Below are 15,904 nucleotides of genomic sequence, written 5' to 3' on the forward strand. Positions count from 1 at the left end.
TTTTTTGGATCAAAAATAGTATTGTTTTGAGTTCAGTAGAGCATAAGTTTTTAAATCCTGGGACATTTTTATTCAATCATTTAATTTGAGCTTAGAAATGTGATGGAATAGCCCCAAAAAACAAGGGCCACTTGAGTTTATCTCTGTGTTTATAATTAAATGAATTTTATGAATCACTTATGCATTTGTAATTATAAGAATTACGTAAATCCTGGACTAAATGAATCAGCCTGATTTGCCCCTCCTAGCCCACCTCCAGATACAGAGGCTGCCTTACCTCTGTGTGGCCCATTGGGTAGAGAATCTGGCTGAGTGGCATCTATGCTATAGCACACATTTCCAAGGAAGCTAAAGCACTGTAGACTTAATCACTTAATTCTTTCAATAATATAACTGCGACAGAAATAGAAACCTGGGATAGAACACAATTAGGCAGCATCCTCAAAGGTGTCATCTGTTTAGCTGAAAATATTTTACTTAAAAAAGAAAAACTCAATTAGATAGATGTCCCTCTCATCCAGATGTTTTCTGTCAGGGAAGTACAGCCACTGTTCCACATGAGAAGTCAGTGCTGAAGTCCAAATTCTCTTGAATTCAAGAATCTGTAAAAAATTGATTGTGAAAACTCTGAAATATGGGTAAGTCTATAAAGCCAGCCACCTGTTGTTCTGATTAAAGGGGGTCAACTTACAGGGGAAATCAATTTGAGCTGCAAACTCAATCTGAAAAGCAGTGAAATTTGTGACCCTGGAATTCATTATTGAACCTAAAGTGTAAAACGTGTGAAGGAATTTTAATTTTAAGAATTTATATTCTTATATTTTGACCTTGCCATACCATACACTGAAAAAAAGAATGTTTTAAAGTCTCTTCTAATTTGAAAACTAAGATGCCATATACAAAGCAGATAAAAGTTTTTAAGATTTACTCATTGTGGGTTTTCTGCTGGAATGATATATTCTAGGAAATTACAAGATTATAGCTCCTCCCTCCCCACAGATCTAACTGTGTTAGTTATGCTCCTTAACTCCAAATACATGAAAATTACTCATGAAGTTTCAGGGAAATACTCCTTTCCTATGGGAACTCACCATATGATATTGAACTTGGCTATGTGAGCCACCTGCTCCTGGAGGACCATGATTAGAGCATCTTGGCACAGATTAAGCTCCTCCTCCAGCATGCCGCCAAAATCCAGCACTATGGTGATGCACCGTTCCAAGATGACACCGAATATCTGCCTGCTGTTGCTGGTGAGCCAGTCCATCCGCTGCTTGTAGCTCTCCACAGCTTGTGTTAAGTGTTCCACGTACTGATAGATCAGTTCTGATTTGGCTGTCAACTTAATGAAAATAAAAGTGACAAAATAAAATAAAATTAATAAAAGCACACCAAATCAAGTCATTTGAACCACACTGCAGCCAGGAACAATAGGGCCCACTGAGTCATGGGCTATGCCATCAAGAACTGTACATTAATAACAGTTTCATAGATGATCCTTCAAACTCCACATAATCCAGGAGGAAGTCTTCCAATCTTTCAACTGAAAAACCCTTGGATAATTCCCCATAGAAGGAAACATGGTGATGAAATCTATTCAAAAATATAGCACTCTTTTTATAAAAATGTGTTTCCAGATTGTGTTTAATCTTTCTAGTTACAGAATTATTTTTATCTGAAGATGCTCAGGGGTACTTCAAGAAATTAGGTAGAAGAAAAGAGAGATCAGCAAAGGCAGAGGGGAAAAAAGTTCCTAAAGGAACTAGAAAAAGATGAACAAACAAAACATGGAGTTAGTAGAAAGAAGGAAATCATAAAGATCAGAGCAGAAATAAATGAAACAGAGACTAAAGAAGCAAGAGAAAATAACAACGAAACTAAGAGTTGGTTCTTTGAAAAGATAAACAAAACTGATAAACCTTTAGCCAGACTCATAGAGAAAAAAAGAGAGTGTCCAAATGAATAAAACCAGTAATGAAAAAGAAAAACTTACAACCAACACTACAGAAATATAAAGGATCATAAAAGATTGTTATGAACAACTATACACCAATAAAATGAAGAAATGCACAAATCTCCCAGATGGAACCAGGAAGAAACAGAAAATATGAACAGGCCAATTATCAGTAATGAAATTGAATCAGTAATAAAAAATATCCCAACAACTCCCCCAAAACAAAAGTCTAGAACCAGATGGCTTCACAGGTGAATTCTACCAAACATTTAGAGGAGAGTTAACACCTATCCTTCTCAAACTATTCCAAAAAAATTGCAAAGGAAAGAACACTTCCAAACTCATTCTACCAGGCCAGCATCACCCTGATACCAAAACCAGATTATAACAAAAAGAGAAAATTACAGGCTTATCACTGATTAACATAGATGCAAAAATCTTCAACAAAATATTAGCAAACCAAATCCAAAAATACATTAAATGGATCATATATCATGATCAAGTGGGATTTATCCCAGAGATGCAAGGATGGTTCAGTACCTGCAAATCAATAAGTGTGATATACCACTTTAACAAACTGAAGAATAAAAATCATATTATCATCTCAATGGATGCAGAAAAAGCTTTTGACAAAACTTAACATCCATTTATGATTAAAAAAAAAAAACTCTCCACAAAGTGGATATAGAGGGAACATACCTCGACAAAATAAAGGCCATATATGATAAACCTATAGCTAACAGCATACTTGATGGTGAAAAGCTGAAAGCATTTCCTCTAAGATCAGGAACAAGACCAGGATGCCTGCTCTTGCTTTAATTCAACATAGTATTGTAAGTCTTAGCCAGAGCAATCAGACAAAAAAGAAATAAAAGGAATTCAAATTGGAAAGGAAGAAGTAAAACTGTCACTATTTGCAAATGACATGATATTACACATAGAAAATCCTAAAGACACCACCAAAAAACTACCAGAGTTCATCAATGAATTCAGGATACAAAATTAGTATACAGAAATTTGTTGTAGTTCTATACACTAACAATGAACTACCAGAAAGAGAAATTAAGAAAACAATCCCATTTACTATCACATCAAAAAGAATAAAATACCTAGGAATAAATCTAAGGAGGTAAAAGTAAAAACACCTGTACTCAGAAAACTATTAAGACACTAATGAAAGAAATTAAAGATGACACAAACAGATAGAAAGATACACTGTGTTCATGGATTGGAAGAATTAATATTGTTAAAATGACCATACTACCCAAGGCAACCTATATATTTAATGCCAGCGTTATCAAAATACCAATGGCATTTTTCACAGAACTAGAACAAATAATTTCAAAATTTGTATGAAAACACAAAAGACCGTGAATAGCCGAAGAAATCTTTAGAAAGAAGAACAGAGCTGGAGGTATCATGTTCCCTGACTTCAGACTATACTACAAAGCCAGCAATCAAAACAGTATGGTACTGGCACAAAAACAGACACGTAGATCAATGACGCAGAACAGACAGCCCAGAAATAAATCCATGCATTTATGGTCAATTAATTTATGACAAAAGAGGCAAGAATATACAATTGGGAAAAGACACTCCTTTCAATAAGTGGTGCTGGGAAAACTAGACAGCTACTTGTAAAAGAATAAAATTAGAATATTTTCTCACACTGCATACAAAAATAACCTCAAAATGAATTAAAGACCTAAATGTAATACTGGAAACCATAAAACTCCTAGGGGAAAACACAGGCAGAACACTCTCTGACATAAATCGCAGCAATATCTTTTTGAATCTGTCTCCTAAGGCAAAGGAAACAAAAGCAAAAGTGAATAAATGGGACCTAATTAAACTGAAAAGCTTTTGCACAGCATATGAAACCACTGGCAAAATGAAAAGATAACCTTCTGAATGGGAGAAAATATTTGCAAATGATATGACTGATAAGGGATTAATATCCAAAATATATAGTCATACAAATCAATATCAAAAAAACAAACAACTCGCTCTCTGCCCTGGGTCGCCGCAGCCTCCGCCGCTTTCAGGCCTAGCAGCCTGAAGAAAAAAAAAGAAAAGAAAAAAAACCCGGAAACGCTTTTAAAGCTTTTAAAAAAAAAAAAAGAAAGAAAGAAAAAGAGCGAATCCTCCTCAGGACAACCCGCGGGGTAGTCACTTCGGCACGCTTCCGACCTGCCCCCCCACGCCGCCGCCGCCGCCGCCCCTGGGCGTCCGTCAGTCCCCGCCCGTCGGCCCGGTGGTGAGCCGCTCGCGCGCCCGCGTCCACGCGCCTTCGCCCGCCGCCCGGCAGCGTCACGTGGCAGCCCCGCGCCAGCCACACCCGCCCCCAGCGCGCCGGCCTCCGCGCTGCACGTGTCCGCGCTGCCCTTCGCCTCCCCGGCGTGGGTGGCGCCTGCGCGTTCCGGCAGCCTGGGGGCTTGCCGACTCGACACTGACAACTATTTGGTTTCCCTCTTCCCCGGGCTGCCGTAATCTTAAACCGCTGGGAGCCCGAGGCCTATATTTATAGAGAAACGCACGTTCCGGAGGCCGCCGTGGGCACCACGGGGTTGCCTCTGGAAGAATTTTTGTAATTTGGAGGACAGTCCCCGTTTTACTTTTTTTCATTTTTTGAAATTAGGAGCTTCCAGACCAGGACAGCTGAAAATTGCAAACTCCCAGGGAGGGCCATATTGTTTTTGAGAGCCTTTTGTCTGCGGTTTGGCAGTCTCCTCCGAGCAGCCCCCAGACTCCTCTCCGGCCCGCGGAGCCGACTCCAGCTTCTCTGAGCTTCACTGCCACCTGTGAGCCGCGGCATGGGCCACAGCTCGGAGCGGAGCCCCCTTTGTCCTGTGTGGTCCCTCTAAGAAGTCCTCCTGGCGGGGCTCGGGGTGGTGGGGAGATGAACGCTGCGGCCAGCAGCTACCCCATGGCCTCCCTGTACGTGGGTGACCTGCACTCGGACATCACCGAGGCCATGCTGAACGAAGAGTTCAGTCCTGCGGGGCCTGTGCTATCCATCTGGGTCTGCCGCGATATGATCACCCGCCGCTCCCTGGGTTATGCCTACGTCAACTTCCGGCAGCCGGCTGATGCTGAGCGGGCTTTGGATACCATGAACTTTGATGTGATTAACAGAAAGCCAATCCGTATCATGTGGTCTCAGAGGGATCCCTCTCTGAGAAAATCTGGCGTGGGAAACGTCTTCATCAAGAACCTGGACAAATCTATAGATAACAAGGCACTTTATGATACTTTTTCTGCTTTTGGAAACATTCTGTCCTGCAAGGTGGTGTGTGATGAGAACGGCTCTAAGGGTTACGTCTTTGTCCACTTCGAGACCCAGGAGGCTGCCGACAAGGCCATCGAGAGGATGAACGGCATGCTCCTCAATGACCACAAAGTGTTTGTGGGCAGATTCAAGTCTCGAAAAGAGCGGGAAGCTGAGCTTGGAGCCAAAGCCAAGGAATTCACCAATGTTTGTATCAAAAACTCTGGGGAAGAGGTGGATGATGAGAGTCTGAAAGAGCTATTCAGCCAGTTTGGTAAGACTCTAAGTGTCAAGGTGACGAGAGATCCCAGTGGGAAATCCAAAGGCTTTGGCTTTGTGAGTTATGAAAAGCACGAGGATTCCAATAAGGCCGTGGAAGAGATGAATGGAAAAGAAATCAGTGGGAAAGTCATTCCCATTTCCACAGAAGAAAGTGCAACAGCAGGCCAAGTTAAAGCGAGAATTTGAACAGCCGAAACAGGAGAGAATTAGTCGCTATCAGGGGTGAATCTCTACATTTAGAACTTGGATGACACCATTGATGATGAGAAGTTAAGGAAAGAGTTTTCTCCTTTTGGATCAATCACCAATGCTAAGGTGATGCTGGAGGGTGGGAGAAGCAAAGGGTTTGGCTTTGTCTGCTTCTCATCCCCTGAAGAGGCAACCAAAGCAGTCACAGAGATGAACAGACGCATCGTGGGCTCCAAGCCACTGTATGTCACCCTGGCCCAGAGAAGGGAAGAGAGAAAGGCTCACCTGACCAACCAGTATATGCATTGGGTGGTCGGGATTAGAGCGCTCCCCGCCAATGCCATCTTAAATCAGTTCCAGCCTGCAGCTGGGGGCTACTTTGTGCCAGCAGTTCCACAGGCTCAGGGAAGACCTCCATATTACCTAACCAGTTAGCACAGATGAGGCCTAATCCACGCTGGCAGCAAGGTGGGAGACCTCGAGGCTTCCAAGGAATGCCAAGTGCTATATGCCAGTCTGGGCGTCGTCCAGCTCTTCGCCATCTGGCTCCAGCTGGTAATGCTCTGGCCTCTCGCGGCCTCCCTACTACCACTCAGAGTCGGGTCTGAGTGCCCAGACCGCTTGGCTATGGACTTTGGTGGGGCTGGTGCTGCCCAGCAAGGGCCGACTGACAGCTGCCAGTCTGGAGGTGTTCCCGCAGCTGTGCAGAGCCTAGCGCCTCGTGCTGCTGTTGCTGTCACTGCTCCTCGGGCTGTTGCACCTTACAAATATGCCTCCGGTGTCCGCAGCCCTCACCCTGCCATCCGGCCCCTGCAGGCACCCCAGCCTGCGGTCCATGTGCAGGGGCAGGAGCCGCTGACCGCCGCCATGCTGGCCGCAGCACCCCCCCAGGAACAGAAGCAGATGCTGGGTGAACGTTTGTTCCCGCTCATCCAGACGATGCACTCAAACCTGGCCGGGAAGATTACGGGGATGCTGCTGGAGATTGACAGCTCGGAGCTGCTGCACATGCTGGAGTCCCCGAGTCTCTCCGCTCCAACGTGGATGAAGCTGTGGCGGTCCTACAGGCTCATCATGCCAAGAAAGAAGGTGCCCAGAAGGTGGGCGCTGTTGCTGCTGCTGCCTCTTAGACAAGGACAAAACGATTCACAAGCCAAATAACCCCTCATGGAATTCAGCTCAAGGTTTGAAGACGCCCTAGCTTGTCCTATGGACCTCAACACCAAGAACCACAAATTGCAAATTTAATAGGTCATTTTGTATCAAAAGGTCAATTCTGAAGTGCCTAGAATTTTTCAATTGAAAGATTATATTCTCTGGGTTCTGATATGGCGCAGACAGTGTTAACTTTTTTTTTTCTATTTTGAGTTTTGATTTTTTTCCCCCCAGAAATTGGTTTTATTTGATGTATCCAAGTCTTAAGTTTCTCAATAAAGAAAAAAACTCCATAAAAAAAAAACTCAATTAAAAAAATGGGCAGAAGATCTAAATAGACATTTTCCCAAAGAAGACATACAGATGGTCAACAGGCACATGAAAAGATGCTCAACGTCACTAATCATCAGAGAAATGCAAATCAAAACCACAATGAGATATCAGCTCACACCTGTCAGAATGGCTATCATCAAAAAGACCACAAATAACAAATGCTCAGGAAATGGAGATAACGGAACCCTCCTGCACTGTTGGTGGGATGTAATTGGTGCAGCCACTATGAAAAACAGTATGGAAGTTCTTCAAAAAACTAAAAATAGAACTGGCATATAATCCAGCAATTCTCCTGGGTATATATCCAAAGAAAATGAAAACACTAATTTGTAGGTATACATGCAGCCCAGTGTTCATAGCAGCATTATTTACAGCAGCCAGATAATGGAAGATATGGAAGCAACCTAAGTATCCATCAACATATGAATGGATAAAGGAGATGTGATATATATATACATATATCACACAATAGAATAGAATATTTTTCAGGTAGAATTTTACTCAGCCATAAATAGAATATTACTCAGCCATAAAAAATAATGAAAGCTTGCCATTTGCAACAACATGGATGGATTTGGAAGGTATTATGCTCAGTGAAATAAGTCAGACAGAGAAAGACAAATATTGTATGTAATCACATGTGGAATCTGAAAAATAAAACAAATGAATATAACAAAAAATGCATCTGTATCATATTTGCATCTGGCGTTGAATTGTATCATTTCATAAATGACATCAAATTTGTATTCAACCTAGAGATTATCATACTAAGTGAAGTCAGACAAGAAAGACAAATATCATTTGATATCACTTATATGTGGAATTTTTAAAAATGATACAAATGGACCTATTTACAGGACGGAAACAGACTCAACAGACTTTGAGAACAAACTTATGGTTACCAAAGGGGAAAGGTGGTGGGGGGAGGATAAATCAGGAGTTTGGGATTAACATATACACACTACTATATATAAAATCAACAAGGACCTACTGTATAACACAGGGAACTCTACTCAATAATATGTAAAAACATATGGGAAAAGAATCTGAAAAAGAATGGATATGTGTATATGTATAACTAAATCACTTTGCTGTACACCTGAAACTAACACAACATTGTCAATCAACAATGTACTCTAATAAAAAATAAAAATTAAATTTTAAAAATTTGTATTCAACAAATCTAGATAAAATTCAGAGACTCCAGAGAAAACTGGGTTGGGCTGGGGGAGAAATTAGGTAGAAGAAAAGAGAGATCAGCAAAGGCAGATGAAAAAGAAAGTCTCACTGAAACATCTGCCTAAGCATAATATGCCAAAAATATTTCTGAAAATGCTTCTAAACATGCCAGCACATCTGCCTGGCTTCCTCTAAGGGATGCCACCCCACTACCCATCCTCCCGCTCACAGCCTTTGTCCTATGTCCTCTTGTCTCTCAGGCCAAGCTCCCCTGTACCTGGATTACTTGATCACCCAGAGCTGCCACCCACACTCTAGGGGCTGCCCCTGAAAGGTGACTTACAAATAAAGCATCGTTCACACAGGTCAGGCAAAATCGTGCAAGGCCTTTCAGGGTGTAGGGAGGCAGGAGACAGACAAAAGGAATAAGAAAAAAGTGTGCCCTATGCTGTGAAGAATCAGATGTTAAAAGATCTGGTACTTAAAAAAAAAACAAAAATAACAACTTTAATAATCTTCACAACACCCCCAAACACCTAAATGGTTAAGGAAAATGTGTCTTCGGAACACACCATGTAATTCTACATTTTCATGCTGGCCCCTCTGCCTTCAACTCCTTTCGTTCTCATCCCAGCCCCCTCCAAGCGCCCCCGTGTCTCTCAAGCTTATTCCTGAAGCACCAGCATTGCCTTCTGCTGCTTTCCACGGCTCCCTAATGCAGAATTCCTAACTCCCTCACCAGAGTTCACGGAACTTACTACACACCTCTACCATAACACAGAATCCAGGGTGGGACCATGTCATAGGGGCTGTGCGGGTGGAATTAGATGGCAAAGACAGACATTTTCAATATTGCCACATTGATTTTAAGGTGGTTCAGATTAAAAAGCTGTGCAGTGCCACCAAATAAAATAAAATAAAAGTAATGTACAGTTTTTAAATGTTAAGAAATAACCATCCAGGTGGTACATGAATGTACAGTGACATGAAAAAGTATCCATGAAGCAACATGATGGGACGTGTGTCTCTGGAGCTCCCTGTGGTGGCCGGGGTGTGCACAGCGCCTGACGTGTTAAGGGCGCGCAGGAATCACGTGTTGAATTGCTGGGAATGAAGGATTCCAGTAAGAGGTGCCGCTCAATCTCTGTCCACTACTACCTGCATCAGGGGTCCTCTATTCCTAGAGCATCTACCAGATAACAGCAGCTTGCGCTTGCCTTTCAGCTAACTTCTGTCATACTGCTTTGTTTCTTTATTTCCCAGGCAAAACAAAGTGTTGATATGCAAAGGTTTTCACCTCTGGTCAAGACCTTTCTGCTCTCATCTCTAATGGGTCAAGTGCTTCTCTCCCCAGTTCCTGGGCCGTGGCATTCACCACTGTCTACACACAGTCAGAAGAAATCCTCCAGCCCTGATAAGGCCTTGGCCTGCCTGCCTCTCCATGTAGACCTCAGCAGCGTGTCCCAGGCCCTGGCCATCGAGGGAACTCCGACTTACATTGTACACTCTGCCATCTTCCGTTGTGTAGATCCGTGGAAACAGGCCGTCTGCATACCGGGAAGCCACAAGTCTCCCCAGAGACGTCACATAATCTGCATGTTTATAAAGAAAAGCAGTCAAAATGGTACATTATCAACACTTATTTTATTTCAAAATGTTTTTCTCTGACATCAGATTATATCCCCAGGGACACCAAAAATCCGTGATGCTTAGTATTCTGTTCTAGATAATGAAGTATTTCTAGGTGCTATGATAAATGTGACTGTTTATGACATGTGAAATCCTGTAATGCATGAATGAATGGCGAGGAAGAACAGGGTTTGTTTCTTGGTCTCCTGGTTCTTTTGTCCAGAATGATTAAGGCAGAGGTCAAAAAGATGACATAGAAACTGTGTTTAATTCTGGAAATCTTTTATTCAGGACTTGGGCTTAGTTTTCAGAATTTTAAAAATTAAACTTAGATATTATCTACTGTTCTCTCGAGTGGGGATTCGTGAATAAATGAGTGAGTTGAAGCAAGTAGGGAACAGAGTCAGAACACTCATACAGGATGTCAAGACCACTTTCCTCTCAGAGCATATGCTCAGCTGTTCAACATCCATCCCATAAACACTCATTGAGCACCCGCTATGTGCTAGACACAGTGCTTACAGAATGGGAGTACAGTGCTTCCTGAAACATATGTTTACTCCTTCGCAGAACTAACAGAAGGTTTCAAGGACTAATTATGACTTGGCAGGACAGAGATGAGGTAAGGCTTCATGGAGCTGTTTTATTGTGATAATTATTTTATTGTTGTTGTTATTGTTAGTATTATTAAGTCCCAAAGGTGGTAGAGAAAGTGGTGGTACTCTTCGATCCAACACTTCCTTTCCTTTGCCTTTCTAGGGAGGCAGGATCACAGCCTACTTGGGAAAGGCAGAAGGGGCAAGGCTGAATTTTAGAGACCAGGTTTGGTCCCAAATCACCAGGAATGATAAAATTCACAAGTCTTTAAGTTCAATGTCCATAATAGTAAAGAGCAAAGAATGGATACTTGAATCCCATCAGCAATAACCTCACTCAGTAAATCTCTCAGTCTTTAAAATCTTCATTTCTAAGATTTCAACATCTTGACTGACATTTACAGAGCAGCTTCAAATCACCAGTAGCATTCTCTCTTTACCTAAGACATTTATCTGGAGTCAGGAGAGAGGGCTATTTTCTGAGAATTGAAGAAGATGAATCTACATAAGGCTCCATAGCTGTATTGCCAATTAAAATTAAAGCATTGTGAATTCCCCATCCAATAATGGTGAAGTAGATTTTATTGGCTAACTCTCACACAGAAAAAAATTATAAGCCCTGGACAAAATATTAAAATAGCTACTTGAAGGCACTAGAGAGCAATCAAGAACAGGCAGAAACTGGAGTAGCATTAATCCTTGAAAAAAGGAAACTGGTGAGATTTGCATTTATTTAATAAGGGAGGCAGAGTTTGGAGTTTGAGTCCAACCAAGTTAACTGCTTGCTAGAATAAGAATCAGCTCTCCACCCATCAACTGGTAAGTGGATAAACAAACTGTGGAATATCCATACAATTCATCTCCTGATTTTATTTGGCCATAACATGAATAAAGTTCTGGTACATGCTACAACATGGATGAATCTTAAAAACATCACATTAAGTGAAAGATGTCAGGGACTTCCCTGGTGGCACAGTGGTTAAGAATCCGCCTGCCAATGCAGGGGACACGGGTTCAAGCCCTGGTCCGGGAAGATCCCCCATGCCGCAGAGCAACTAAGCCCGTGCACCACAACGACTGAGCCTGCGCTCTAGAGCCTGCAAGCCACAACTACTGAGCCCATGTGCCACAACTACTGAAGCCCATGCACCTAGAGCTCGTGCTCCACAACAAGAGAAGCCACCGTAATGAGAAGACCGCGCACCGCAACGAAGAGTAGCCCCCACTCGCCACAACTAGAGAAAGCCCACACGCAGCAACGAAGACCCAACTCAGCCAAAAATTAATTAATTAATTAATTAATTTTTAAAAAGTGAAAGATGTCAGTCACAAAACACCACATATTATATGACTCCATTTATATAAAATGTCCAGAACAAGAAAATCTATAGCAACAGAAAGTAGACTGCTTTGGGCTGGGGCCTGATGGGCAGGGTGCATAGCTAAGAAGTACACGGTTTCTTTCTGCGGTGATGAAAATGTTCTAAAGTTGACTGTGATGATGGTTGCACATATCTGTAAATATTGAATTGCACACTTTAAATGGGTGAATCGTATAGTATGTGAATTACATCTCAATAAAGCTGTTATTTTTTAAAAAGCAGATATGAGAATCTAGCTGTTTTCTATTGGGACAAATATTAAAGGGATTTGCAAAAATGTAAAACAGTGCCACTCTTCTCACTACCATTTTTATTTTAAAAAACATATTTTTCTTAAAAATGTTATGTTAACATATAATGGGTTTGTTACTTTTAAATGAATTAATAAATATTTTTAAGGGTTTTAGTTTTAACTTCCAATATGATAAATATCAACAGATGTAAAATGCATAAATTCTTGTAAGAGATTAAAAATGAGGACATGATATGAAAGTGTATAAAGGAGATGTAATGAACTGAATAAAGAAACATAAGGGTAAAAACATTTACATACTAATATAGGTAATCAATTCTAATGACAGTGGATTTCCCATCAGAAATCACAGAGGCCAGAAGGAAGTGGCACAATGTCTTTTAAGTGCTAAAAGAAAAGAACTGTCAACCCCAAATCTTGTATCTGGTGGAATTATTCTTCAGGAATGAAGGAGAAATAAAGATATTGTCAGACAAAGAAAAAAAAATGTTGCTAGCAGAGCTATTCTTACAGAATAAATAAAGGAAGTTCTATAAACAGGAAGGAGATGATAAAAGAAAGAACCCTGAAACATCAGAAAGGAAGAACACAGTAAGCATAAATATGGGTAAATAAAACAGACTTTCTCTTCTTGAATTTTCTAAATTGCTCGATGGTTGAATCAAAAAGTATAGTACAGCCTAATGTGATTCTCAATGTATGAAGAAAAATAATAAAGCATATTATAAATGAGGAGATTAAAGGCACATAAAGGGAAATAGTTACCATTCTTCATTCAAACTGATAAAATGCTGACACCAGTAGACTTTGATAAGTAACGTATTTATAATGTAATACCTAGCACAACCACTAAAAGAGCTGTGTGAAGAGATACACTCAAAAAATACTATAGATAAATTTTTTTAAATTCTGAAAAATGTTTAAGTAACCCAAAGATAGGCAAGAAAAAGAAATAAATGGAAAACAGAGGAAAAAAACAGAAAACAAAAAATAAAATGTCAGACAAACTCTAACATATAAATAATTACATTAAATATAATTGGTCTAGATACAACAATTAAAAGAGATTGGCAAAGAGGATTTAAAAACTGACCCAATAATAAGGTGTCTATAAAAACTTGCTTCAGATATAATGATATATAAGTTAAAAGTAAAAGGACAAAAAAGATAAGTCATGTAAATATTAAAGAAAAGAAAGCAGGATTGACCATATTGATGTAAAAAAAGTAAACTACAGAGCAAAGAATATTACTAAGGATAGAGGAGAACATTATATAATTATAAAAGTGTCAATCCACCAGGAAGACTTCACAATTCTAAATGTACATGCACCAAACAATAGAGCTGCAAATATGTAAAGTAAAAACTGATAGAACTGAAAGTAGAAACAGACAAATCCACAATTACAGTTGGAGATTTCAATATCACTCCTGTCAACAATTGATAGAATAACTAAACAGAAAATCAGCAAGAATACTCAACAACACCATCATAAACAGGATCTAACTGGCATTTATTTTAAAAAATACTCCATACAACAACAGAAGAATACACATTCAAGTACCACAGAATATATACCAAGGTAAACCATATCCAGGGCTAGAAAACAAACCTCGAAAAATTTAAAAGAATTGAAACTGAGTATGTTCTCTGTCCACAGTGGAAACAAACTAGAAATCAATAACAAAAAGATAAGAGAAAAATCTCGAAACTCTTGGAAACTAAATAACATGCTTCTAAAAAAAAAAAAAAAAAATCCTTGAATCAAAGAAGTCTCAACAGAAATAAAAAATACTTTCTTAACTGAAATGATATACAATGAAATGAACTGATAATGAAATGAAATGATAATACAACATATGAAAATTTGAGCAGTCTCAAAGAGAGAAATTTATAGCACTAAATCCTGACATAAGAAGAGCTGAAAAGTCCCAGATCAATAATCTAAAGCTCCCACCTGAAGAAACTAGAAAAAGAAGAGCAAAATAAAATCCAAAGCATGCAGAGGGAAATAATAAAGATCAAGGCAGAAATCAATGCAATTAAACAAAGAAAAATAGAGAAAATTAATTAAATTAAAAACTGGTATTTTAATAAGATCAATAAAATTGACAAACCCCTAGCAAGACTGACAAAGATAAAAAGATAGAAGACATGAATTACTGATACCAGGAATGAAACAGGGACTATCACTTAAAACCCTACAGACATCAAAAGAATAATGGAATACTACAAACAACTCTGCACACATAAATTAAACAACTTAGATGAAATGAATCAATTCCTCAAAAAACGCAAACTACCACAACTCACTCAATACAAAATAGATCATTTGAATAGTCCTATACCTTATTAAGGAAAGAAATTTGTAATTTAAAAACTTCTAGAAAAAGAAATCCCCAGGCTTGGATAGGTTCTCTGGATAATTCTACTGAACACAGAAAGAATTAAATTCTATACAATATTTTCCAGAAAATAGAAGACAAGGGAACATTTCCCAACTCATTTTATGAAGCCAGCATTACCCTGATACCAAAACCTGACAAAGGCAGTATAAAGGAAGAGAAACTACAGACCAATATCCTTCATGAATACAGATGCAAAACTCCTTAACACAAAATTAGCAAGTAGAATTCAGCAATATATAGTATAAAAAGAATTATACAACATGATGGAATCATGTTTATTCCAGGATACAAGGCTGGTTCAATATTCAAAAATCAATATAATCAACCAAATTAACAGGCTAGGGAAGAAAAATCACATGAACCTTTCAACTGACACAGAAAAAGCATTTGACAAAACCTAACACCCATTCATGATAAAAACTCTCAGAAAACTAGAAATATAAGGGACCTTCCTTAACTTGATTTTTTTTTAATCTACCGATAAACCTAACATCATACTTAATGGTTAAAGACTGAAAGCTTTCTCCTAAGATCTGAAATGAGGTAAGGATGTCTACTCTTACCACTTCTATTCAACATAATACTGCAAGTTCTAGCCATCATGACAAGACAAGGAAATAAAAGGCATATAGATCAGAAAGGAAGAATAAAAACCTTCCCTATTTGGAGGTGACATGATGGTCTACCTAGAAATCCCAAGGAATCAACAACAACCAAAGAAAACCTCGTAGAACTAATATGCGAGTTCAATAAGGTCACTGGATAGAAGATCAACATTAAAAAATCAACCATATTTCTACATACTAGCAATGAACATGTGGAAACCAAAATTAAAAATACAGTTTCATTTATAATTGCTCAGAAAAATGAAATACACAGTAAATCTAACAAAACATGTCCAATACTTGTACACTGAAAATTACAAGACAGGTGATGAAGGAAATCAAAGATGTAAATAAATGAAGAGATACTCCATATTCATGGACTGAAAGACTCAACATAGTAAAGATGCCAATTCTCCTTAAATTGATATACTGGTTTAACGCAATTCCTATCAAAATCCCAGTAATATTTTTGTAGACAGACATGGTTATTCTAAAATTTATATGGAAAGGCAAAGAAAATAGAGTAGTAGTTAAGACAATTGTGAAAAAAGAATAAAGAGGGAGGAATCAGTCTACCCAATGTCAAGACATTATATAATTATAGTAATCAAGAGTCTGGGATTTGGTGGAGAGACAGACATACAGATAAATAGAACAAAACAGAGGACCCA

The 15,904-nt window shown here is 39.3% G+C and overlaps 1 protein-coding gene and 1 pseudogene across 2 annotated transcripts in view; one reads left to right on the forward strand and one right to left on the reverse strand.

Moving 5' to 3' along the window:
* VWA3B (von Willebrand factor A domain containing 3B) overlaps positions 1 to 15,904 on the reverse strand; it is a 215,020-nt gene that overhangs the window by 185,814 nt on the left and 13,302 nt on the right. The window contains exons 3-4 of the mRNA XM_082427390.1: positions 9,858 to 9,952; positions 1,092 to 1,342 (exon numbers count right to left, since the gene is read on the reverse strand). Coding sequence (XP_082283516.1) covers positions 1,092 to 1,342; positions 9,858 to 9,952 — 346 coding nt within the window. The remainder of the gene's footprint in view (positions 1 to 1,091; positions 1,343 to 9,857; positions 9,953 to 15,904) is intronic.
* On the forward strand, positions 1,292 to 9,843 carry LOC309644017 (polyadenylate-binding protein 4-like; annotated as a pseudogene). Its single transcript, XR_014268615.1, has 2 exons — positions 1,292 to 6,248; positions 6,382 to 9,843. The product of XR_014268615.1 is annotated as a polyadenylate-binding protein 4-like (transcript).

This window comes from Balaenoptera physalus (assembly GCF_965194825.1).
Source record: "Balaenoptera physalus genome assembly, chromosome: 15".
Lineage (NCBI taxonomy): Eukaryota > Metazoa > Chordata > Mammalia > Artiodactyla > Balaenopteridae > Balaenoptera > Balaenoptera physalus.